The sequence below is a fragment of the Papilio machaon genome, chromosome 4 (assembly GCF_912999745.1).
Source record: "Papilio machaon chromosome 4, ilPapMach1.1, whole genome shotgun sequence".
In the NCBI taxonomy this organism is placed as follows: Eukaryota; Metazoa; Arthropoda; class Insecta; order Lepidoptera; family Papilionidae; genus Papilio; species Papilio machaon.
Genome location: NC_059989.1, coordinates 7,926,417 through 7,952,625, shown reverse-complemented (window position 1 = coordinate 7,952,625; position 26,209 = coordinate 7,926,417). Strand labels below are relative to the sequence as shown.

At 37.6% G+C, this 26,209-nt stretch overlaps 1 protein-coding gene across 1 annotated transcript in view; it reads right to left on the bottom strand.

Annotated features, from left to right (window-relative positions):
• LOC106720158 (titin homolog) overlaps positions 1 to 26,209 on the bottom strand; it is a 78,462-nt gene that overhangs the window by 4,359 nt on the left and 47,894 nt on the right. The window contains exons 8-12 of the mRNA XM_045686965.1: positions 6,309 to 6,432; positions 4,098 to 4,366; positions 1,760 to 1,932; positions 729 to 965; positions 99 to 272 (exon numbers count right to left, since the gene is read on the bottom strand). Coding sequence (XP_045542921.1) covers positions 99 to 272; positions 729 to 965; positions 1,760 to 1,932; positions 4,098 to 4,366; positions 6,309 to 6,432 — 977 coding nt within the window. The remainder of the gene's footprint in view (positions 1 to 98; positions 273 to 728; positions 966 to 1,759; positions 1,933 to 4,097; positions 4,367 to 6,308; positions 6,433 to 26,209) is intronic.

Here is a 26,209-nt window from a genome sequence, read left to right as displayed (position 1 = left end):
ATCATCAACAAAACATAATTTAATTTACAAAAAATCACTTTGACATCTTAATATATTAGAACTACAAGATTACAAATAAAAACGACATTTGTACACACCTGTATATCACAATATTCTGTAGTATCTTTCTGTATTCTTTCAAATTCCTGTATTAGGTTAATGTCCTTAATCTTATCAGAGTCGACATTTATATTGAAACCAAATCCTAAGCTTTCCATGTCACATTTACCATTTCCATTAAGTTGTTCTGTTGCATTATCAATTGAAACATTCTGGAAGAAAAAAAACATATTCTTGTACCTCCAATGATCAGTAACACCATTTTTAAACAATATTTGGCGACATATCAATATGCTAAAATATGGAAATAGGGAGAAAAATACCATTCCACTTCTTAGAACTTCAATTCTATTGTAGAACTTATAATTAAGCAAATTTAATTTAATTCAGTTGAAACTAGGTTTAATTTCCAAGGACTGAGTAAAAATTTTAAATTTGACCATAAATAGACCTCTTGATGTGTGTAACTTAAATATTTATGCGACTAAATTGTAGATATAATGAAAATATATAATCAAAGCAAATCCCATAGAAATGCATTTTTGTTTGATTGAATTCAATATTGTGCCAGGATTGTGACAAATGAAAATCCAACTGTTTACTCTGAATTACAGACATTAGTCGTGCTAATGTATATTTTAACAAATTATAAAATTATAAATACTTACATGATGACCATTAAGATGATCTGAATTGTCCAAATCTAATAACTCAGCCGGCCTGATGACTGCCTCGGTCTGGAACTGAGCTACATCAGGCAAATCAATGTCGTCCATGGGAAGAGGTTTGCGCGGTGATTCTGCCAGCAGTACATCAGACCCGACCACTCCTCCCGGCACAAACACCGGGGCATCCGGATTTAACGGTGAACTGTTCATATCTACTGAACTACTTTCCCAAGCTGACTGAAAATTTGAAATTGAAAATTAATAAATTATAAAATAACAAGCAAATATCAAATTTTATTATTTAGTTACACAATACTACTAAAATTGTACAAATATTTTATTGATTTTTATTTCTTTTCCATTTTAACATAAATTAATGTGAAATTACAACTGAATGGTAGGTATTTAAGGAAAATATAATCTCGACTTTGCAATCAATAGTATTTGAAATTGGCATAAGAATACATTTTTTAAGTTCTTCATAAAAACATTAACTTTGAGTCATTTGAGTAAAGAAATGTGAAAGTTAAAATATAAGCACTAAAATGTTGTGCACATAATTAACTGGTTAGGCAACAGAAAGACACAAATGAGAAAGCAACATTTACCACAAATTTCCAAGACAATAAGCCCCATTTAAAAAATATTGTCGTCTTCAAAGATAAGTACATGATATGTTTCATACAGATTTTGGTCTCAGAAACCAATGGTTAATGGATTGTCTTAATGCTAGTTTATTGAGTAGACCCAAGAGGGGTAAAAAAAATCTTTTTACATTAATCTCATCTACATTATGTATCAATTGAATATACAGTAGTGTCCTTTTTACAAATGCATACTTATTATATATATTCAATTTACATAGTAAAATAGGAAAACAATATGGCTACAAAATGTCATGCATTGAGGTAATATTTTAATACTCAAACAATTTATGGGAGAAATAAAGGCCCGAGTGCTGTCATTGATAATTTAGGATAGCTTAACGTGAAAAATTCAAAATAAATAGAACCTAAGCTTTAATGACTTACATTGTCTTGACAGGGAGTGTCGGAGCGCGGTGGATCGTCGTGATCCTCACTCGGGTTTTGATCCTCACGTTCTGGTTCGCCTTCGCCCTTATAATAGTTCCACTCGTCCTCGGAGTCTTCGCCGCTCTCAGCTACATTATCCACCAAGGCGCCGTCTACGTGTCTCTCCTCCACTGCATAACAAAACAAAATTACAACACGAACGGCGATAGACTCAGAACCTGGCGGACACGCTACTTTCAGACGGCTCGATTCTCACATCAACAGGTGACACACCCTTGCATCAATAAAAGTTTTTATAACGTGTACAAAAAAGGAGTAACGTGCAGCTTGGGTATAACTTAGAACATTTACACAGTAATCACTAAATAATATACACAGGAGACAGCCGCGTGTTAATAACAACATTTACCGGTCGCGAATTCAAACTGGTAAGAAATACTTTGCGGACGCCATTTCGATTCCGGCTAGAGACACGCCCGAGTTTCACAAATAACTAAGTTTAACGATGAAAATACGTTATTATACATGCGGCCCCTTCGGGGATCCTTTGCCGGCCGTCCAAGGAGAGATGCGCCTTCAAGCGAACGTTCTATTTCCAGAACACCGCACCGCATGAATCAACACAGAAATAGCCTTTCACAGATTGGTATGTGAAAATAATAAACAATATTAGCCGGTTCACATACCGTAAAGTAAAAAACACAGCACAGATTACAATCTTCACAACCGATGGAACAATATTCAAAGCGTTAAAATGTAGACAAAAGGCTCGGCCACAATAGCACAGCGACACAGAGCAGCACAGATCCAACGAGCGTTCAATGAGCGACTGCGATCGAGACGGGCGGGACGGGAGGGGGAGGTGCGTACGGGCGGCCGGGGGGCGCGCGCGGGCTGCAGGGCGCGCACACTGTGGACATGCACTCGCTCGCTTCGGGGATGGCGATCGACGGCAGGCGGTGGGGCAGCCAGTCATTTCATACTTAGTCTATTTACAATTTTAATTTTGATTTTTATTATTGATTTTTTTTAAATGTACCTATGACGCACTTTATAATAAATAAAATAATAGCCATAATTTTTTTTAAATAGCCTACCTACCTTTATAATAAACAACAAGATTTAACAATTTTTACTCTTTTTGATTTTTTTACGAATGTTACGGAGAGTTAGATTTTATTTTATCTACAAGTTATTGAAGCGTCTAAATTTACACCAACATTTGTATGTATATAACTTTTAATCAAAAGTTATAGCCGTGATAATCAAAAACGATAAAGCGGTAAGACATTAAACAATGACATATTGATATTCAACATAACGTTTTTTTATTTACGAAAAATGTATTAACAGTAATACTACGGTTTAATATGTGTAAAAATTAACGTTCACATGCTCCGGTTTTTTATTGACCCATATGATATAATAACATTTAGTCTGAAATTAGGTAAAGATGAGCTGAGAAACTAAATTAACAAAAAAAAAATATACTGGTATACCTACATTGTATTGTTTTATAATATCAGCGTTTATTTATTGTTATTATCATAACTATTTGCTAAAATAAATATATAAATACAAAAAGCATTTACATTTTTCTGGGAGAAATATTTAAAAGTAACAGCTTAGCAACTTGGTGCTTTGCTGTGCTAGTGAGCTTTAACGGCTTAGACCATAAGAACATAATATAATAAGAACTGTAATTCGTTCGCTTTTCTCCGGATTTGCTCTAGTTTAAGAGGTTTCTACGCGACATAGAAGGCGCGTTTCTATAACACAGTTGTAAGTTTTCTAGTACATTTTATGTTGGGCAATCTAAAAATACAAGTGGTGTTTCTATTAACAACCAGTAGTTGTATTTGTATGGGACTTTCGTTTTGGGATCGTATTCTGTAAATTCGACATTCGTGTTGTTAATATACGATTGAAAGAGTCACTACGGGCTTCGGGTAATAAGTCATTTAAAGTAATATGGAACTTGGTGGGTAAAGAAATAAGGAGACGTATAGTGTTGATGACAATGTTTAGTGTGATCTTAATAATCCAAATAAAATAAAAATAAATACATAAATTTCGAACAAGAAGAACACTTTTTTCGCATTAAAACGTAGCCTATGTCCTTTCTCAGGCTCTAGATTATCTGTGTACCAAATTTCATTTAAAGCGGTTCAGTAGTTTTGGCGTGAAAGCAGGACAGACAGAGTTACTTTCGCGTTCATAATATTAGTAAGGAAGTGAGGATTGAGGATATGTTGAGGAAAACAAAATATAATTACGAGAGTTAATTATATTTTGTAATTATATTTTATAATACGAACAGTAGTATTGTTCTCACCGGTGTGCGCGGGCGGTGTTGGCGGCGCAGGTTCGAGGTGGTGGGCATCTGTGTCGACGTCGTTGTCGGCTTCCTCGGCGTCCACCGCAGTCTCGGGGCCGAAGTCCTCGCTATCGCTGTCCGACACACCATTGTCGGCGTCAGCCTCGACCTCTATGTCGGCAATGTCGCCGATGTCGGCGCACTCATCCATCACAATCGGCGCGGCGTCAGGTTTGCGCCCCTCCGCCTCGACGGGGAACGGTGGCAAGCCCAACGCGTTTTCCATCCTGAGCAAATATCATTTTACTGGCAACGTTGCTCAAACACTGGCTGTTGACGTCACCAGTCATTATTTAGATTCGATATTAAATATCTACGTTTAGATAAATATTTTTAAGTTAAAAATAGTAAAGGACAGACGCACATGTGGCATCCCGCTAGGAGAAAGCGTGGGATGCAAAATCGGTTCGCAACATCTTGCACAGCGGACAATGGGGTCCAGTAAAGTGACATTGGTTTTATCTTTATTTTCGTAATTTACATATACTGAACTAAATATTGTATCTCTCTATTATTTTACTTAGTTGCAAAACTATTCGCCTTTTTATCTAGCAATGACAGAAATGACAGAATTTTCATAAGAAATCAAGCTATTAGTTATTGTAGACAGGTATTCGAAATACATGATGTAAGTATATCTAAAATTCTAAAACCCAAAAATGTAGTCCAGGTGTTGCAGCCATAGAACTGTTAGTGGTCGGATAAGGAAGCGTGTTTCCCCAAACTCCCGGTCCGGGCGTGTTCAATAGAACAGCTGTCGTACTAAATTGTGTTGAGCGTTTCATTATGCGCACGCGCAGGTCGGTCGACTGAGAACGCATCGCATCTGTATTGTTTATAAATAAACACTAGTAAACTAATCGATTATTTGTTGACAAGTGTTTATAGCAGACAGTGCACATGACACACGTTTGAATTATTTTGGCTTGATTATTATATGCGGTTGTGATAAGAATTATTATATATTCAAATATAATGATTTGCAAGGTTTTTTACGTGTACAGTTATGAATGAATTTTTAGTAGCGAAGATTTTATATGCTCAGAGGATAAGATATAGAAAGTCAACCTCAGTCAATATTTCGTCGTTTTTTACAGTAGGGTAACACAGGAAAAATCAAACAGCAATCACAGATCACTTGTCATCAGCCGATTTGCTTGCAAATTTTTGCCTATTCTAACATAAAAAAGCGATAATTTCGCTTTCATTTAAATACCCGAGTGAGATAGATTTGGAGGTCGACCGGTTCAAGGCAATTGCAAATTTTATTACGTCACCTATGAACAAGATCAAACAAGTCTGTTATAACGTACAGATAACAAAAAGTACATGACACGTGACAAATAGCTGTCGATGTGAATAACATGCTATCGTTCCTCTATTAAAAAAAACAAGAAAATTTGAAAGCGTAAAATTACTAAATGTTTCGTAAAGCATTTTATTAAATAAATGAAACATGTATGATAATTGTATGTAGAAACAAATACAGTTAACAGATCAGTGTATTGATATAATCCGATATTTCTGATCATTCTTCTATATTTATTGCGTGATACTTGTGAAGTCTATCTACTAATCTAGGGTTGCCAGGTCGCCAAACCTACTAGCCGGACAGCCCAGCCAGTTTGGCCGGACATTTGAGTAGAAAGGTCGGACACCCTATATTATTTAGGATTTTGTCTCAGTATTAATAGGTACACTTTCGTTTGGGAAATGTAAAAAGCCTAAAAAAAGCCGGACAACTCGGACACCGTTTATTTTGGCCGGACACGTAATCAAAAAGCCTAACTATGTCCGGCTTTATCCGGACGCCTGGCAACGCTATATTAACCCATACTAAAATCTACTTGGCATAGCTCTCATTTGTGGCATTTAAATATTGAGGATCAGATCTAATTTTTCTCCAAATGTCTCTGATATAAAGATCATAATGTAGAATGTTTAAAAACGCTTAAGTATAACTAGATAAAATTAATAGTTTTATGTCGTGACTGTCTAAATATCTATGGACGGTAACTCCGTCACGAAATATATGAAAGTTAAGCCATTGTCTCTTTCTCTTGTCTTAGAGCTTCTATTTAAAAAAAAAATCTAGCACAGTTATGTCAAAGATTTGCTCAGTCGGTGACATGATTCAGATCGTTTCTGTAATATATGTTTATTACTTACTCCTCCATGTAGGCGACGATGTCGCGTGGGTCCTTCAGGAATACCACAATAACTGAGATGTTGTCCAGAGAGCCCTGCTGCTTGGCTTGGAAGATCAGACGTTTCGTCACTGCCTTCAAGTCATCTGTTCAACAATAAAAATAAAACATTGTAAGTCCAGCAACAAATGAGAGAAAAGGTAACCTAAAACTAGTGATGCAACGGAAGTGTCTTACCGGAACCAGAAACGGAAACAGATGTCAAAAATAAATTTTAGCAGAAACGGAAACGGAAACGGATGCGGAAACAGAAGTGTAGATAATACAAAAAAAACATATTTACAAAATTTGTTTTGGTAAAAACAGTTTGTATTCTTTTTTAATTTATTAAGGCATTGGTGTCCTTAAGCCTTCAATATATGTATTTTTACTGTGCTGCAATAAGTTAAAATACGTTTTTTTTTAATATATTTTCAGGGAACCAAATTACACTATTTACAAATTAATGTTCGCCAAACCACAAATATATTTCTTTATTAATACATTCACTGCTGACCACTCGGATCCGAGTGGGCAGAGCTATTAGTAGCGGCGCCTCCCGCTCGGATCCGAGCGAGGGGCCCGTTCATTATGTAGTAGCCAGTAAGCCGCCGGCGTTTGAAGCGAGTCCATGGCTGAACTTTATTTTATGTATGTATATTTTTTAAATATATGTATGTCCTGTATGTGTATGTACGTGTGTGTGTATTTGTGGGTGTGTATGAAATGTTACAAGATCTTGAACCGAGAAGATAAAAGCTGGTTTTGAATAGTATCCTTACATGTTTTACTCAATATTCTGGAATTTGATGAAAAACTTGACGTCAAAATCTTGTAACATACACAGAGTACACAGAAATGTAATCGTGGAACAAATATCTACATATTAGTGAACTAAACCATTGCCATCCCTAGCGCTCAAAATGATGATCCCTAGCGCTCAAAATGATGATCCCTAGCGCTCAAATGCAAAAAACATTATTAATTTATCTATATGTTCAAACACTCCCAGATATACTAAATAAAAATTCACCATAAAAAGTTTTGGCTCCCAGCTGTTACCTTTTTTTATTTTGTAAACAGTGAATGTGTTAAGTATCAAAAACACCAAATCTAGATTAGAAAAAGATATAATTATTAGGCACTTGACTTGCAATCTGCAGGGCCTGGGTTCGAATCCCGCAATGTACCAATGTGTTTTTCGATTTAGATATGTACATTTATCCGACGTTCCTACGGTGAAGGAAAACATAGTGATGCTGCCTGCACATATCCGAGAAAAAATTTAATGATATGTGTGAAGTCAACCCTCTCTGGCCCAGCGTGGTTGACTATGGCCTAGTCACCCCTAATTTGGGGTAGGCTCCGAGCCCCTCAGTGGGGATGTATAGTGAGCTGATGATAATAATGATGATGATATATTACATGGTTATCACTTATTCAAAAGTACATTTAATAACTAGTAAGTATGAAATAGTCACATTTTACCAGTTGTCAAATTTTATATGGACAACAACTAGACAGTTTACTCCAGCAAGATAAACTGATTGTTTCAAACAGCAGCAGAAAATATTACGCGCTTAAATTCACGAAAAAGTACGTAAACAAACAAATGCGACAAGTGCCGAAAGGCCGCGCACGGACTGCGCGTCTCGTGCCGCGCATTTGGATCACTCAGCCGTCGTAAAGTTCCGTTTTATCTCCGTTATAAAAGTTGCGGAAACAGAAGCAGAAACGGATGTTGAAAAGCACGCGGAACTTCCGCACTTGCGGAAACGGAAACAGACATCCGTTGCATCACTACCTAAAACCTTTCTTAAATGCTACTAAAATTGATATGTTGTTACTAAAATCAACCAGAACTGACAGGATTATCGAATGAAGGCCCATTAACAATCTAGTGATTGTTTCGGCAGCGATACAATCAGCTCCATGCCGTTATATTTGAGTAAGCAGCCGTGTCACGAGCGACGAGGCGGCGAGGTGTTACAGTTTATGTAGGTAACTCGCGGCGGCACAATGGCGGACAGAGTGGACGGATGTGGGGTAATGTTTGCGTTCCCATTAGTTGCGGCACTGCTACTACGAGGTGTCCTTGTTCAATCTCAAGCCTGCGACGTGAGTCAGCGTCGTGCTATGTGTCCCGCGATGGTCGTGCGACTCCTCTGTATTTCGTTCGCTATGAGCCGTTACCCTCGTTTGTATCGATGTTATAAATCACACCGTACTTGTATGATTCAGCGGCACCACATGCGCAATGCTTATATTAGTCGACATTTTATTGGAGGAGCGTTTCATCTGAATCTAAAATAGGAACGCAATAAATCAATTATGATGATATGATCATCTACACATATTATCTATAGGGGTATCTAGCCCCCCCCCCCAAAAAAAAGTAAACAAAACCTTGACGCTTTACGTATTCTGCGGTTAATGTTTTATGTATTTTTTCCGTAGCATTTGTTCCGCACGTCCGAGTCTATGCGATAATACTATCATTGATATATTGGTGACAGAGAGTCTAGATATCATATCCATAAAATCAACACCTAAGACCTATATATTAACTACCATGTAATAGACGGCATTCTTGAAGACTAGATCTAGATATTACAAAAGTGGCCTTAGAATGTGTACGCTCATCATATGTGGTGGACCTGGAGACATCATGTTAATATGGTAAAAAGCTAATTACAGATAGGTTTTATCTAGCGCCTATATAGGTACAAACTGGATGGAATAATGGATTTTTTTTCTACGAAGCATGATTACGTTTATTACAACAAAAAGTCGCGATGTGAGCGTGCAACTGGTCTAGAGCCGCCTAGCCGGGTGCGTCGCGGTGACACATTCTAGGCGTTGTTAGCGAACTGTTTTACGGCGTTCGCGTGAACTTTTCGCGTTACTCGGAGTCATGACCGGCAGACTGAAATAGAATTAGTCTATGCGCTCATAAAGGTTTCACTAGTCCGTTTAACACCTCGATTTGTACACGACATGTCTGGCCCCGCCCCGTCAGGGTGTGCCCGCCGAGTACCTGTTCTACAGTGCATTAGCCGAGACTTGGCGGCAATCGCGCGCCTTGACTTTGTCCGCTATTTCAGGGCGCGGTCGCCGCCGCCCTTGCTTTTTACCCTGTTTGCTCTGGCTTCTAGCCAACCGCGCCCCGGCGTCTCTCGTTTCGGCTAAGTTATTCCAATTTAAAAAAAAAACACCGGTATTTATACGCCTACGCCCTTAACTCGTAATAAACTATGAAATAATAAACTTCAGCCTGGGGTTCTTTATTGTAATATATTTTAAAGTCATATGCGACTCTTTTTCACTGTTGTTGTGTAAACAGAACACATTAAGTTTAGTAAAATCATAGACTATAGCAAGAAGTACGGCGAATCAATGGACATTTAACAAATGAAAAAGTCGCAGTGAAATCTTCTTGAGACAGTGCGGAAGTCTTGACTGTTTATGATTAATCACATAATCGAGGCCCGCGAGAGGGGCGAGGAAGTGGGGAGCTGAGACGTATCGCCGATTACCGTCGGTCACTAACGGTGATGCGATGGAATGCGTTTTCCATTGTTGCTTGTCGGGACAAAAACGGAGCACTGCGATCGCCGCATACTAAGGCTGGCAAATTGGGCGTTGTTTCCACCTGTCCTAGCACTTAACTACTAGTAGTAAAACGAAACAGTTTGACCACGGTTATATAGTATCCCTAGTCATATTACAGAAGGCAAAAGTCAACGAAGCAATCAAAACAGTAAACTGATATTTGGATTTGTAGCAAATGCATATCTATCTGATTATAATTATTTTTGAATGTGTCCATAAAGGTTAAATCCATTCAAAGTCAAACATAGGTGTTAAACTTTGTAAGTCACGAATTCTAGGTATGACTAACGTGTAACATAATTTCACGTTGAAGGAATTAATTGAATAGTTATGTGGCATTAGCTACACCCTTTTCGATAAAATTTCAAGTCCTGTAGGTCGTTGAGGCGCGCTATGCATTTCGTAGATGTCGATTTTACAATACGAGGAGGAAGTAGTCGTTTATGTCATACATATTTATAGAATAGGCATGATGAAGAGGTGATCGATAGAAGGCGGATTTAAATCGAAAGAGGCAGACGGCTGCGTAAGTGCAATTTTCCAGGAAGTTCACCCCGCCGCGCCGCTCGCTCCGGACGTAACCTATTCACTTCTCTTGCACACAAACATATTTATATACAAGCTTATAATATAATTCGCTTAACTTCTGATGTTTAATTCTATCTAAAGTTAGTACCTAACGATCAGGATAATTTTCTTACCCAACCCTATTGGTGCGGTGGAAAATTATTAATTTGAAATAATCCTTTCAAGTTGATTATTTCAAATGACGCCAAGCTCATGCTTTAGCACGGGCAATTCGCACTGCCACAACAGCTTACATATTTCATCGTTACAACTCATTACTCATTACATATTTCTTTGAAGATTATCAAAAAATCCCCACACCCACAAAAATAATTTTGGCTGTATATTTGCCGACGTCAAAACTCATGTATAAAATAAATACGCCAATATGACGGAAGTGCAGCAAACTGACGCTTAACATTATATAGAGGTGGGGGTGGCCCGGCCGCCATTGCAGTTCCCGCTCGCTCCCACTGCCTACCTTAACAGACTATGTATAACTCAAACATATAAAGCCTACGGAAACGCTAAATTGAAAGCCAGCAGACTAGAGTGCTCCGAACCAATTCAATTACGGAAATAGATTGCCATTTTATTTTATTTAAAAGTATTTGGCTAACATTTTAGTCGTTAGTACAATGGGATTTTAATCATAATATGATAACATGCAGCAAAATCTGATAGCCCAATTTTTATTTTTATTTCCATTGCTGAAGAACGAGAGACTTCTTAGGTCGAAATTTTAGCTATTGTCCTCACATTTAGATATCCACCAATCGAAAAATACCATTGGCTAATTTCCGTTTTCCGTTTTCCGTATTTCGATATCCTTAATAGCCGTATTTCCATATGATGGGTTATATAAAGTAACATAACATAGAAATTAAAAAATTACACTAAGCCGCAACGTGTATAAGACAATCAAGTTAGACAGGTGAGAATAGAATTTGACACCGCATCTGTGGTCGGGTGAGGTAACGCTACCTATTTCGTAAAAGCTAAATAACAATGGCCAATCGGAGTGGGTCAAAAGAAATTGTACTCCGAACCACTTGTCACTCAATAGCCGAACGTTAAACTTAAACGATATAGTTAGTGACCACATGGAATACGATCACGATGAATGTATTAGGAAATTATTGGCGGTAACAAGCAAACCTCACGGCGTACGTGACCTGGAAGAATTAATTAGCTAGTGGGAGATTATTATAGTGTTCGCACAAGGGCGACGTAAGATATCACACAAGGAGACTTTCCGCTGAACAACATGAACAATGAACAGGCCATTGTCTAGTGACTCTAATTAATCAGCACGATCATTGGATGGATGGATGTTTGTTAGAAGGTATCTCCGGATCGGCTCAACGGATCTTGATGAATTTGGCACAGATATAGAACAAACATAGTGGGGAAAGCTAATTATTTAGTTTTTTTGAACTCCGCGCGCACGCAGTCTCGGACGACAGTTAGGTAAGTTATAATAGGTATGAAATAAAGATCGTACAACGCATAAGTAGTGCAAAATACAGATTCAAATATTGATTCTCAAACTAGGCAAGAATCGTTTTTGTTTCTGCGTTGTTGTCCCACTATGTGCCTGTATGAAGAAAAAAATTAGACAACAGCAACAACTGACATACGTTGTGTTCTATTCACAAATAGAACTCGTTCTCCGTTCAAATTGTGAAGTGTTAATAAAGGTATCCGCAAATAAGCTCGGAGAGTTTGAAGGGAGCGAGGGGATCCCATATTTACAGACACATTATCGTAGAAAAACAAAGCTGACAGAGGCACTCAGATCGACGTCGCCAAGGCCTAGGGACCGCCGCCGGGCTGACATGACAAACAATTCCCGTCTAAGAGCTTTCCACGTCGTATTAAGTGTCTTTAATAGCATGAAAGTAAAATTCTTCTATAATAATGTTATCACTTTATCTTTTGTTGGGCGTTGGGCCAACAGGATATCAGATTCTGAAAGGATTTATGTAAGACAACGTGGTTACACAAACCCGTTTCTTTTGTAATATCGGATTTTGTTTATCATGTCTATGTAAAGAATCAAGCGCGAAATGAACAAAAACGACAGTCTATGTAAAATAAATCTACTTACACTTGAATGAAAATTTCATTATTTAGCAATTTATTAGTTTTATCGATTTAAGTTTTTTGTTCCGTAACAGAGCATGCTGCATATGTATAAAAAATAATGAAGCAGTGCGGTAGGTCTTTTTGTTGTTGCACACTACGATGCCTAATGAATCGAGTTGTAACTTTTATGCGCGCTGTTCGTTCATCAAGCGACCGGTAATTGGTTCACGGGAGGATTGTCGCAGTCGGGAGCGCGGCATGACCGGCCGCCAGGACTCTCTCTAATTAACCCTCTCGCGCTGTCCGATTGGCCTCGTAATTGGCAGCCGATGGCCAGCCTGCCTCGTGTGCGTCTGTAGCTGGGTACGACGATACATCCGCAGCCGATATTGATTCATGAGCTTTTTATTAACCGGTAACAACTACCGGCGACGACGGCCGGCTTAATGCCCCGGGTTATCTCTCGTTAACGACGCCTCCCGGATTAGAAACGGATGCGTTAACACAAAAAAAAAATGTTGCATCTCGCGTTATAATAATTACTTAAGGCTTATGCTATACGTCTTACAAATGACAACATATCATAAGTTAAAAAAACGTTAGAAAAGTAGCTTACACGGAATCATCATAACAAAGGAATTTCGTTTTTTTTTTTAGTTGAAATCTTCACAAATAAATTGTGTAAACTGTCGATTACAGAAAGTGTCGCATTATCAAGTGTATAATGTAAACGGGAATTGCATAATAAAACACTACATTGTATTGTCTTGACGCGGGCTCGTATAGTTCTCAGCGAATACAGAGGTTTTGTGTCAACGCGACGACGACTCTTAAAAACAATCACAAGAGCGGAATGTGGTTCAATGGGCAGCGGGCGTTCGCACAAAACGACCTAAATTGCGCTAAACTGAACGTTGCGCGCAAATGAAAGACGAGAATCGGGACAATTGCTCAACATAAAGTTCCGGGAAGTGTTATATCATAAATGCTGACAAACGCCCTTAATTAAGGTTTGTTACATTATGTGCGCCATGGAAATTACGTTAAAGGTCTATATTTTTCGAATGAGTATGTAGTTCACAAACATAATATTAAAAGTAAGAAGTGCACCCTTATAATATTATAAAACGAGAAATGTTTTTCTTTTGTTTTAATAAAGTTACAGGCCCTGGTTACCATAGTGATGTTGGTTGTTCCATTTATTTGAAAGAATCGGACAATACACATCGGTTTAAATGAAAAATAGCTGCCTATCCACGGAGCGAATGCACTTGCAGAATATTTATAGGCAAATTAAACGTCGTCAAACACACAAATAATTCGGCGTGCGATTGCGACGGGCGACGGGCAGCTATCGATCGCTCGAGGTTTGCACTCGCTCATGCGCTCTGCGCCGCGCGGTGTAATTTTCCAGGACCTGCATTTGCAGGCGGCATTTGCTCTTTGCGGCCTACAAATTGCACCCGTCACATTCATATGCAAAAGCAGGATCCCATGCAACAAGTGCCACTTGTGCCCGACGCTTGACGGCCCGCCCCGGCTTTGATGTGGTCCTCGCTCGTAGTAACGAGTGTTATTTTGCTGCCACTCAAATTTAGACAACAAATTAAATTTTACGTTCTTAATTTCAGATACAGGTTTAAGTATTCAAACTGTACCCGAAATATATTCAACGAGCCTGTGGCTTATCGGCTGCTATCTCCAACGCCTGCATACATAACGTACGTAAACAAACGACCGGCTTTATTTCGCGCTCCAACACGTTATGTACGCAATAAAGTCATCGCTATAAACATCACCCACTCGGCATTTCGCTGCGGAGTTATTGCGAATAACAGATATACGTGCGATCGTATCTGATAACTGTAACTTGCAATACCAATAGATTACAGTACGCAGAAATTATGATTATGTTTTATTAAGTAGGTGCATTACGAGCAGGATTACGTTTGGTGCATGTACGTGACGCAGCCCGCGCGGTTAAACAGGACGTTTTAACACCATTCGTAACGTGCCAATGATCTCACGGCTGACGTGGCTGGAATAATTTGTATGGTATGTGACTGAAATAATGCTAATGTGATGTTTTGATTTCCTTTGGAATGATGCTAAAGGTTACTTCATCATAGTGTTGAATAACACAAAACGTCTTAATTTCGTAAAATTTTAAATATTCGGATGCTCAAATGTTTTTAGGTTTCAATACAATTGTACTAGGTTTAAATAGATGCGTGTTCAGTGAATAACGTAACGCACGTGTCGGTCAATGACATCGTCAGTTAGGCAAAATTTACACCTACATCTAGACGTCTAGGTAATTGACGAGGTCAAAACTGCCAGGGCCCGAGTAATCACTCTGTATGATTCACTTCGTTTGACGCTTGCAACATGAAGTTAGCACACCTTACTATATCTTTAATCAAGGGGAAAAAATTATACAATCACATATAAAATTAAAAATCTTCAGTTGAAGAAAACCAATAAAATGTAACCGAAATTAAAGCGAGAAACGCGCGGACAGCGAGTTAATGCGAAAACCATGTACCTGACAGTGCGATATATTGCTAAAAGAGATGTTGTATTCAGGGATATGTTATCAATGTTCCAGAAAATTCATGATATAATCAATTTTATGGTTAGCACTGCAAAGAAGTAGTTTACCTTTGGAGAGCCTTATATACAGGATACGACAGTCATATAATTAATCAGGATAAAAATCGATGGACTCGATAGAAAAAGTAGACTACTATTGATTTTTCTGAGTTTAGATATCACACGCTCTTATCTTAGATCTAATCAGCATCCTCGTACATATCTCAATTACAATAATCATGATTTGAAAGCTATTATTAATGTAGGTACATACATACATTTCATATTTAAATGTGTGAAATTATAAGTAGTTAGGCGTAGACTATATCGTAGATTTTGTCATATCATACCGTACGATAATCCCCTGCGGGTGTTTGTGGCAATTACAGCTGCCTGTCCCTCCTGTCCCCGTCCTGAGCGGCAACGCAATCACCTCCTATTTACAATTTCCGAATCTGTATTCGTTGCCCGGTACCCGGTTACGTCAACACGCAATCTATCAATTTTTTATCAAGCTTTTCCGATGCCTGTCTACGGTTTATTTGATGTCGCAATCACAAATAATGAAACAATTGAGATAAATAACTCTAATTTTTTATCCGTTTGAATGCTTATTTATAAAAATGTTGCTTACATTTAAAAGTTCAAAGATATAAAAATAGAATATATCGAAATGAAAATGTAAACAGAAAACGTAACGAAGCAGACACACCGAATAAACAGAGTAAACACTCTTATTAATTTCAAACCGTGATACAATTCGCTCTCGAAATATCTCACACTGAAAGAATAAATCATTCCAGAGAATTCGCGAAACGATAATTTTAAATGCAATGTATTAAGATGAAGTATTAAATGTGTACAGAAGTGTTTAAAGATTTATTTAAGAAATTGAATCACATCCGAGCCGTCGGCGATTGTATTAATTTGAATCCAAGTTTAGATCTACGGCCGGATACACGTATACAGGCGATTACAAATAACATAAGTCGTGTGCTGAGAGGACAATGAACCTTTATCAAGTCGCGTATTGCATCGAAACAAGACATAAACGAAGTTCATTATAAACTTGCAATATTTTTTTGCGAGGTCGTTGACACCTATATGGTTAAAAATACGTTCGCGGTTTCCAGCCAAGGACATCTATAGGTATTGTACATTTGAAAAGAGCTGAGATAGAAACCTTAGATACCCGGAATCATATATCACAGCTGCCGTGGTGAAATTTGGCTGCAACAACATACAAACGTGATTTATTACAACAAATTCATCATCATGAGGCATCGATTTGGTTAATATTTAGATATGAATCCAACACATATTTGTACAGATGAAAACAATTTGTATTGATGAATGATGCTAATTACAGTCGCAAGTGTGAACTGCGTGGCCGATGAGTTGTTTACATCTTATACATATTTCATTGTTTCATATTTAAACATACCATAATTTTCCTTAACATTTTTGTCACACTGAGGACATTTTGTTAGAAACAAATGCCGCACGTCGATGTTGGTTTGTAAAAGCCAACGTTTAACATCCATAAATTATTACCAAGAACAAATTTTCTAAAGGAACCTTTACACTCTGAAGAGAATCGGATTATCGTTTCGTGAATCTACCAGAGAATCCAGCACGACATAATCGTGAATTAGACAGACGTACACGAGCCCCTTGATAAAACAACAACGGGCGCGTTGTCAGAAAATGGGAAACAATAAACAATCCCATTCGAGATAGTTGATTACAGGTTACGTTCACTTCGCTTGTATCGTTAATTTGTTAGTTAGCAAATGTTGTTTTATCTCCATAGGATTCGCCTATTGAATAGGCTAACCATGTATTTCAAAAAAAGATCTCTTATTTTTTCAGAATATCACAATTATTTGATTTCGCTTATCTTACTACAATGATGGGTGACAATGATATATCAAGTAAAGATATGTAAGACCAAAAATGTTTCTGCAATTAAGAGAAAGGAGTATTGGTAGTGAGTCATGAGATGATTCGGAAGGGGCACAGTCGATACCGATGTTGGGGTCTCGTTATATTGGAGCTGAGTTTTCTCGAGGATTTGGCGTGCGTCGGCGCGCCTTCGCCTCCTTTGCATACAATCGTCCGCTGCGCCGCGACCGAGCCGAGCTGAGCTAGGCTCCGGCCCACATCGCCGCCGCCTGACTCACCGGCGCCGGGTCTCCATTGTTTACAGTTCACACGACTACCAACAATCATTTTTTGCGCCATAATTGATTTCATTTATCGTACTCAAAGAAATAAATCACTTAACACTTTGCTAAACTCTGCAAAAACTTAATAACTTAGTCTGAAATATTGTTTTCTTGGTCGAAGTAATGAGACGGAATCTTTGAATTCGAATCGTTTATCAATAAAAGAAATCTTTCTTAGATTGTCTACCTATAAAGTGGCATTATAAACAAAAATTTATATTACTGTTAAATTAGAAAGTAATAGAGTGTCTGAAATTGTTAATTTAAATTCCACGTCTGTATTGAAATGTACCGATATCGCATCTTCACGGCCCAGTGGAGCGCGAGTCTGGGCCTCTGCCGTCGCTGCCGTCGCTAGGTGGCGCTGAAGTGACGTGACGGCACCGACAATGCATAAAAACTCTCAGCCGCAATATTCATATTAAGCAACGTTATTAACTATGCTACTTTTACTCAACCATCTTTCATTGTTTCTTAATAACTGATTGTTATCTAAAATTACACGTATAATCCAAGGAATCAAATAAGTGGAATTTCTTAACAACATATTGCAAATGTTTTATCATACTTCTATAGACAAGTTTAGGATTACAATAGATGACATAATTTATGCTCACGACAGGAACGTGCCTAATGGCAACTTCGCCAAACTTACGATTTTTACTGCAAGCAATATTGATATATAGACATTTTTATGTTGGGAATGTTTAACTAGAGTCTTATATTCCAAGATACCCTTACTGTGAAATTTCATCAATATAAAAACAAGAAAATAATAAACAAAGATAGTACTTTAATACAATTGACGCAGACGCACAGTATAATCCAAACATAGAATGGCTACTTCGTTACATTGTGGACAAGTTTGATTAAAATTTATTAAGATCTGCCGGCATGCTGGGTATATCTCGTAGAAAGTAAATTGTTACCAAGTACTGGCGGGGAATGCCATAAAGATTGTTGGCCGCTAGTTACTTGGTTCGACTCCCACTAACAAGTACACTCGTGTAAAATAGATATTTAATGGTCAATAGAAGCAATATGGGTACTGGTTTCTGGCACGATTTCATGCATTATTGTTTTATACTTCCGATAAGTCAAAGTACAAACATCATGCTCAAATACCTAATAGTTTATTTTAGAAAACGAAAGTCATAACGAAGTGTCATGTCTACGATCAAAAGTTGTATTTATTAATATAAATTTTTTGTCTGTTTCTGTTTTATTCAAACAGAATTGTTATTCAGGAGGCCGGACAAGCGAATACACCGCTCTCAAGTGCTTAACGGATACAAGGCATTAGTCACCCGGCTCAAGGTTGACAAACGCGAGATTTAAATAAAATGCAGCCAACGCTTTCAATTTTTGCTTAAATGTTTAGTTTAACCGCTTATGTTTCGGGTCAGTTTACGATTTTGCAAAGCAGATAATTGTTCATTCATTGCTTAATACACTGGAGGTATTATTATTGTTAAGAACTGAATAATTTAACTTTCCATTAAATACTATCATATGTTAGTGCTTTAAAAATGCAGCGACCTTATTTCAAATATTATTTTGTATACCGTTAAGTGAATGTAACGTAATTCATTCCTTTCACAGCTTGAATGTGGTGAGAATTTTGTAAAATATGAAAGAATGAAAACAAAGTTAACATAATAACCCCTGACGTTTACGTCATCATAACATATGATCTGATATGACAAGGATATACAGCAAGGAACAATATTGGAGACGACAACGTGCTTGCAAATAGCTCGTGAGAATTCTCGGAATGTTGTGATAACACGGGCCCCCGCGCCGCCTCCGAGCCCGTCCGCTGGAGGAGGAATGTTGCATACTAGACACTGTTTATATTTGCACACTGTATTCAATACATAAGAATTTGCAGCTAGATTACGACCACAGATCGCGTGTTCGGGGACGAGGCCGAGAGAAATCTAAATACTACTATATATTATAAAAAATATATTATATTCTAACCAATCGAGTGATTGTACAAGTATTAAAAAAATATGGCGACATAAAAGGCAGTGCATTTCCTATGTCTACGAAGAAACAAGCGGTAATTAATGTGGCCGCAGTAAACAACAAAGGACCGTAGCAGAGCGCGGGGTCGGCGACCGGCGCCAAGGCGATATTGTTGATAGTGCGTAATAGCGTTTTTAATTTAAGATAGAACGAAGCCATTGCTCATGAGAATAGAACACAAAATTACGTTGCTAATTGAGTTTCTTGGCAAAACGAAATATTTAATGGTGTCGATAACCACGTTTGTTATAACGTTCTAATTAGCGGTTAATTTCCGTTTGTAAAGTTAAACGTTCCTTCAAAGACAGGCATTATTTTTTGCACAAAAATACTATGTATTTTATTTATGATATTTAAAGTTATTTATTGCCATTTATTATTATTTATTACTTATAATTTATTCGAGAAATATTACATGGACATGAAGGACCTACGAAAGTACAAACTGGTACAGCCACACGGAAATGTACTGTATTCACACGGAAAAACAAATTCATAACCAGAATATATATATACGTAGTTACCTTATCGAAATTAATAAATCGATATTCGATATTAAACCTTGCGGAGCTAATATTGGTCGATAAATAGCGCTGGCTATTATCTCAGCACTCGAAAGGATACGAGAGCAGGTGCGCTGCACTAACGCACACAGCCGCACGCAGTATCACCTGCATACTCGTTTATATGCAAAAACATACGTTTTATCTATAAACGCGAAATTCCTCACTTTCCATATAATTTGGCAACGCTCCAAACGGAGCGACGATGTCACCATCATGAACAATTTACTACACGCAGATATGCAGGTAAAGTAATATTCTTTTAAAACGATTATTACTAAATAAATTCATACCGCTAGAATGGTACTGCGATCGTTTTTAGATTGCATGTCTGTAACAGCTTAATAGAATTCTATTGAAAGTTGAATAGAAACAGAAACACGATAGTAAGCCGACACGGGCCGTGACGATTGGGTTACAAAAGAAACTCTCTGTAGACGCGCATGTATACAAAAATAACGCGCGGGCTGTTAAATTCGACGGCCTCCGTCGACGGTCGACGTAGTCTCGATTGGTGAAATAAAATAGCGTCAAAATCTCCAGCTGCGAAGTGCATTGGTAAGTGCAACGACGGAATTATCGGCGCGACGGCGCCGGGAGGCGTTTATTTCTGGATGTTTCGCGAGAACTGTCGTGAACATCCTTCGTCTTGTGAATAGGACAACTGTTAATGTAAGATACTACTACCTACATAAAAATAAAAATAATATAAAAATAAGCCCTCACGGCATTATAAAACATTCGTTATATACAATCGCTATCTACAATTAAGTAATCTGTGCAATATACACAATTTCAGAGCTGGAAATGGAATTTTCCCTGTGCAATAATATTTTGAATAGTAAACTTACTAATTGAGAAAAAAACATTTTCCTTGTAAGCCATTTACTTTGCACATAACATAAAGCACGAAAGATCATTGATAATTAAAGTTAAGGCTAACAACTTTGAACACTGACGAGCTCGCACCAGCTGTTGAGGAGTTATAAAAATAACAAGTCATGCACGGCTTAAAATACGGAATGACAGAGTTACTTTGAAGCTTCGGAAATAGATATCGTTAAAGTTTGATGACTGCACTGTCATGTTAGCAGAGCGTGAAATGTTATAGAATTTCTGCGATGATACGTAACGTTTAAGATGAACAATTAAATAATACAAATACGAGATAGCCGAGGTATTACCCCTCATATTATTGTCCATGCGACTGATAAGAAGAACTATAATAATGTTAATTTATAGGTATAACTCAAATGGTATAGGAACGATGTTTAAATTGTAGTTAAAAAAACACATATGACGTTTAAATTCAACAAATGCGACATCCAACAATTTCGTGACAACTTTAATACATGTTCCTTCTATTTTTGTTGCCAACTTTTTAAAGTTCCTGACATCTGCAGATAATTAAAAAAAAATTGTCTGTAATTTCAATACAAATTAAACCGCACGTACGTGTCTCAACCGTTTGGGAACCGTTTAAAAATTATATCTGGATGTTTAAGCTACAACTTTACGCAATGTACACCACGTTACGAAATCAACCCGCATCGCTGTACAAAAACTTTCTGCCCAAAGCGGCCCGACTGGTCGTGCTGAATCTGAGAAATCAGCGCCATGTAGGGAATCGTGAAAGACGCCACGTCGTATACCAGTTTCAGACCCGACGACAAAATTTCTCCAGTGATTTATTTTACATATAGTATATGAAGCCATGTGCGGTCTTCGCGAATGCGATGTAAATGAAATTCACGCACTTTCGAGAGGGTGGATGTTGGAGGTGAAGGGAGAGGGGAAGAATACAAGCGGTATAAGCGAAGCGTACCTCGTTTCTTGCTCCCGCAAGCCGCAGCCGCGTATAAATGCGCCGCAATGCAAAAAGACCGCACTACAAAAATCACGGTACAACGCATTCGACTACGACACAGGTTAAGGTTGCCACCTGTCTTGAGTCTCGTTTCAAATAATTGTAGTCATATAAGCTCATGTAATATTTGAAGTCGTAATTTATTTATTTAGCTCCTAATTAAGGTTTATTTGAAAAAAAAATTGAAACAATATTTGATTAAATTAATGGTCATTTCTCTGTATAGCTTTTAAACTTTGGAAGCTTTTACGCCTGGAGACTTGAGTCACTTCACAAACATATAAATAATACAAACAAGGTTAAATAAATGTAGTAAAATGTTGTTATTACCAATTTTTTAAGGCAAAACACTGGTATTTTTGTTCCATTTTCTTGTTTGTTACTATAAGTAATAAACTGCAAGTATTCTGGCCACGGCACTAACCCTATAATAGTTCCGGAACGTAATTTATTCAGTGCATAAATGTGTATAGTACTATACTGCACCCTTCCGACTTCACAAGATATAATAATTGACACGATATGATAATATAATACATGTTTATATTAAAAGCAACAAGCAAACCCTGACGGGAGATACTGAAATACTTTAGCCATGACCAAGTGTTATACTCAGAAATTGAAATATAAAAAAAATTGCACAATACTATGTTTGCGCTCACTGTCTTGAGAAATATGATTCCACGTTTCATTTGCTCAATTCTGTGAATATCACAGTTTAAGTAAATAAGCATATTCATAAAAAAAAATCAAGTTTTAAATACTTTTCTTATGGTTTAAATAAAAGTTTGTTGGGGCGGAGAATTGTATTTATGTCAGCTTTCTTCAATTAATTAACAATGTTTTCGTCCTGATAAAGAAAGAAGTCGATTAAAAAGAAACGTGAAGATATGAAAACATACCTAAACACTATATTTTAATTTAAATTCAATCAGCGTATAAACTGTCAAAAGGGGGCATCAGACACACAGCCTAATAGCATATACTATCAAAGGAAACCTGACACATGTATCAGTAACAAGATTAGGCGCGTTGGGCTGCGGTGGATACGAGCCCACAGAAACATATTGCGGCTATGCTTAATACACTTATTCCCTTGCAAGTGATGTCATGGCTTTAATCGGGCTTAAGCGCAGCGGCGCACAAACGACAGACGAAAATTAATGCAGACGACAAGCACCGGCCAGCGTCAACCTAATCAACCTCAACGTCTAGAGAACACGTGAATTTCTTTCAGTCCACACATCGAAGATACTATGAAAGAAATTCCCCTTTTCTTTCGACACAATATACCCAAAAAAATGTATTTTTACGTATATCAATTATTCCTTTACAAAGTGACATAAAATCTCGTTAAGAAACATTTGAAATATTTTAGTAAGATAGAATGCACATGGTGTAGCGGAGCTGAGTCAGCGAGGGTAACGCCTCGGGTCAGGAGGATGGCGCGCGCGTGGGCGAATTGCAATTGGAACCTGTTTGGGTCGACCAACTCAGACCACGTTATTTATATCACAATCTCTTGCAAATGGCCTGAATAAACTCCTCTATTTTAAGACCTTAAGCTGCAATAAAATTGCATATTTATTCAATTCATTATGTAAGAATTTACTAAGGAAGGATAATGACTGTTACTATAGGAATAATTTAGAACACGTGACTTACAATTAAACATGCATTTTGAAAAAAAATGTAGAATTTACAAATTTTTGCAAGAAAAATAAAAATTCGCAAAAAACCTAGCGTAATGTTTAATTTATAGTGTATATATACATATTAAAATGACTACTTTTTTGAAAGCTCGGATCAAAATAACGGGAACAAAATTATTTTTATAAGTACGACTTAAAAATGTTTAAGTTAACTCTAGTCAAGTCATACTTCACAATAACGAGAAATTAATAACTACAAAAAACGTAATTTCTTCAATAAAAATAACGTACATGAAAAACTTGTTTAATAAAGAAAATCTATCTTGTTACTAGGATATAATCAGGCGAACTACAACGCAAACGAGTTTGCAGATAATTTACAAGGCATCAAGAAGCTAGCGAGGTATTGGATTATACGGTACGTAGGAGCAACAAGCGTGTACCTGAAAGCTTTATTGGAAGCCTTTGCGTAGGAGGACAAGATAGACGGGGCTGGTCGATGGAAGCTCGACTAACTCTTGCTGATGTAGATTACAATTAAGCAACTATTTAAGTCATACTTTATGAGGCGAGTGTAACGATTCTAACTGGCAGTCGTTCGACAGTCTAATATTTAATGTGGGAAGTGGGCTTTATGTAGGAGTACCGAAATTGATACTTTCAAAGTTTGGTTCCATTACACTGAACATGTACCGTTATGCCTATTGTTTTACGTACAATTTGTACATAGAATGTAAACGTGAATCAGCGGAACACTTTTTTTTGATAAACAATGGTTTCATAGAAGTACTAGAATAAATTAGACTCAACTCCGTTTTCATTAGAGTTTATTAGAAGTAACGTTAGGGGACGGCTACTAACCTGAGTTTTTAAATCACACATCAGCGAGGTAACTTAATATGAAGCTTAGGCTTAAGCGTATACAAGGCTAAGGAAATCTTTCATACTATTGTTTGGTCCTTGCGTTCCGAGTATATTGCGTGGAAACAGTACGTACACACAACATTGAATTGTCGACGCGAGTTGGCAAATACGAATTTACAAAATGTTATCTGTATAGATTTCCTTCCCCATCTTTAAAATCGCGACGACTTTAGTCACAATGATCTTGACAAACAGGTAGCGCGCGACTGACGTTAGCGACAAATCCACAAAATGTCTGCAACGCGAGCGTGTCTTTAACTTCTATGAAATTGTATTGCATTCGAGATTGAAATTAGGTATCGGAGATTTGCGTAAGATCTTGTGTACGAAGGGCCTTAGATAGTTTTTAAATACAAAACAAATGAAACGTAATCAGAAATTTCCGCGCACAAAAACATGTATCATAGGTACATTCTCACGAATCTTATTGCACATCGCACATTGTAAACGATCTTTTTCTGTACAGTCATTCTTTTAATGTGCCTGTATGTAATAAACTTGATTCAAACCATACGCGTCGTAAAAGCGCCATCGGTAAAGAATGACAGTGCGCAAAACGTGCATTTCTATCAATTACAGTTGCGAATGTGTGGCCCGCCCGAGTGACCGTACAGTGACCGAGGTCTCAAGAAAGTTGGAAACAAGAAAGTCAGAGCTGACTACAACTTTTGCCCATTTACTGATACACTTGTTTTGGTCAAGAAGGAAATTTATAAGTCGCCTTTTGTGGCTTTTCCGTTGTTAGATTGTAATCTAACGATTCAAACTTAAAGCAATTCGCACAATAAGTCTTTGTTAATCTTTTCGATTCACTTAGACATATTCCTTTCGTGAAGAATAATTACCATGCAATAACCAAATCAGGCGCCGATCTAGGACATAGACGTGAAAACTAGGATGAATGGCAGGCTCCGGCGCGGCCAGTTTTTACAATGCTCTCGGAAGATCGTGATGGCATTTACCGCATAGACTAAGTCCTTTCACGGTGCGCGTGACATTTAAACGCAGATACCCGACCCGGGACAAGACTCGACCGTCTGCTTTACTCTTAACCCATTGACTGCCAGACATATTTAGAGCGTCTTGCCCTGGGTGCCAAGGTTTTATTTTGAAGAATACATGAAATTTTACAAAATTTATATATGTATAAGTTACTAATACAATATTGTAATAGCATTTATAGTAATTTTATTGAAAAAAAAAACACTACGAGATAACTCGTAGCTGGCGTCACTGAATAAAATTCCTGTGCTGGTTGCCACTTACGAGTTATCTCGTAGTGCTCTTTTTTCAATAAAATTGCAGTAAATGCCGTTAAAATATTGCAGACAGAAGACAGACGTGAAGTGGAAGTAATTCCGCGTTTCGTCTGATGAGTGTGGTGCTGAAGGCCTAATTTTAGTCTTCCTACCCTTCACATTCTTTTCTTATTAGGAAAGTATGAGAAGGGGAAGTGGATTGGGCGGAAGAAGGGACGCATAGGAAGGGGAAATGTCCTCTTTCTGTGCGTCCCCTTCTCCGTTGATAAAAGGTAGGCAACGCATCTGCATTTGCGGATGTTCATGAGCAACGGTCGCGTCGCTATTTCGGCGAATTCAGGTGACTGTTTACTCGTTTGCCACCTTTTCATATATAAAAAAAATATGTATGTGGCTCGCTAAGATCCGAAAGGGAAATCCAGAAAATTTAGTCAAAAAGAAACTGAATCAAGGAGACTCTAAGTGGCTCAGATTAGGATCCAGTATGGTCAACAAATGGAA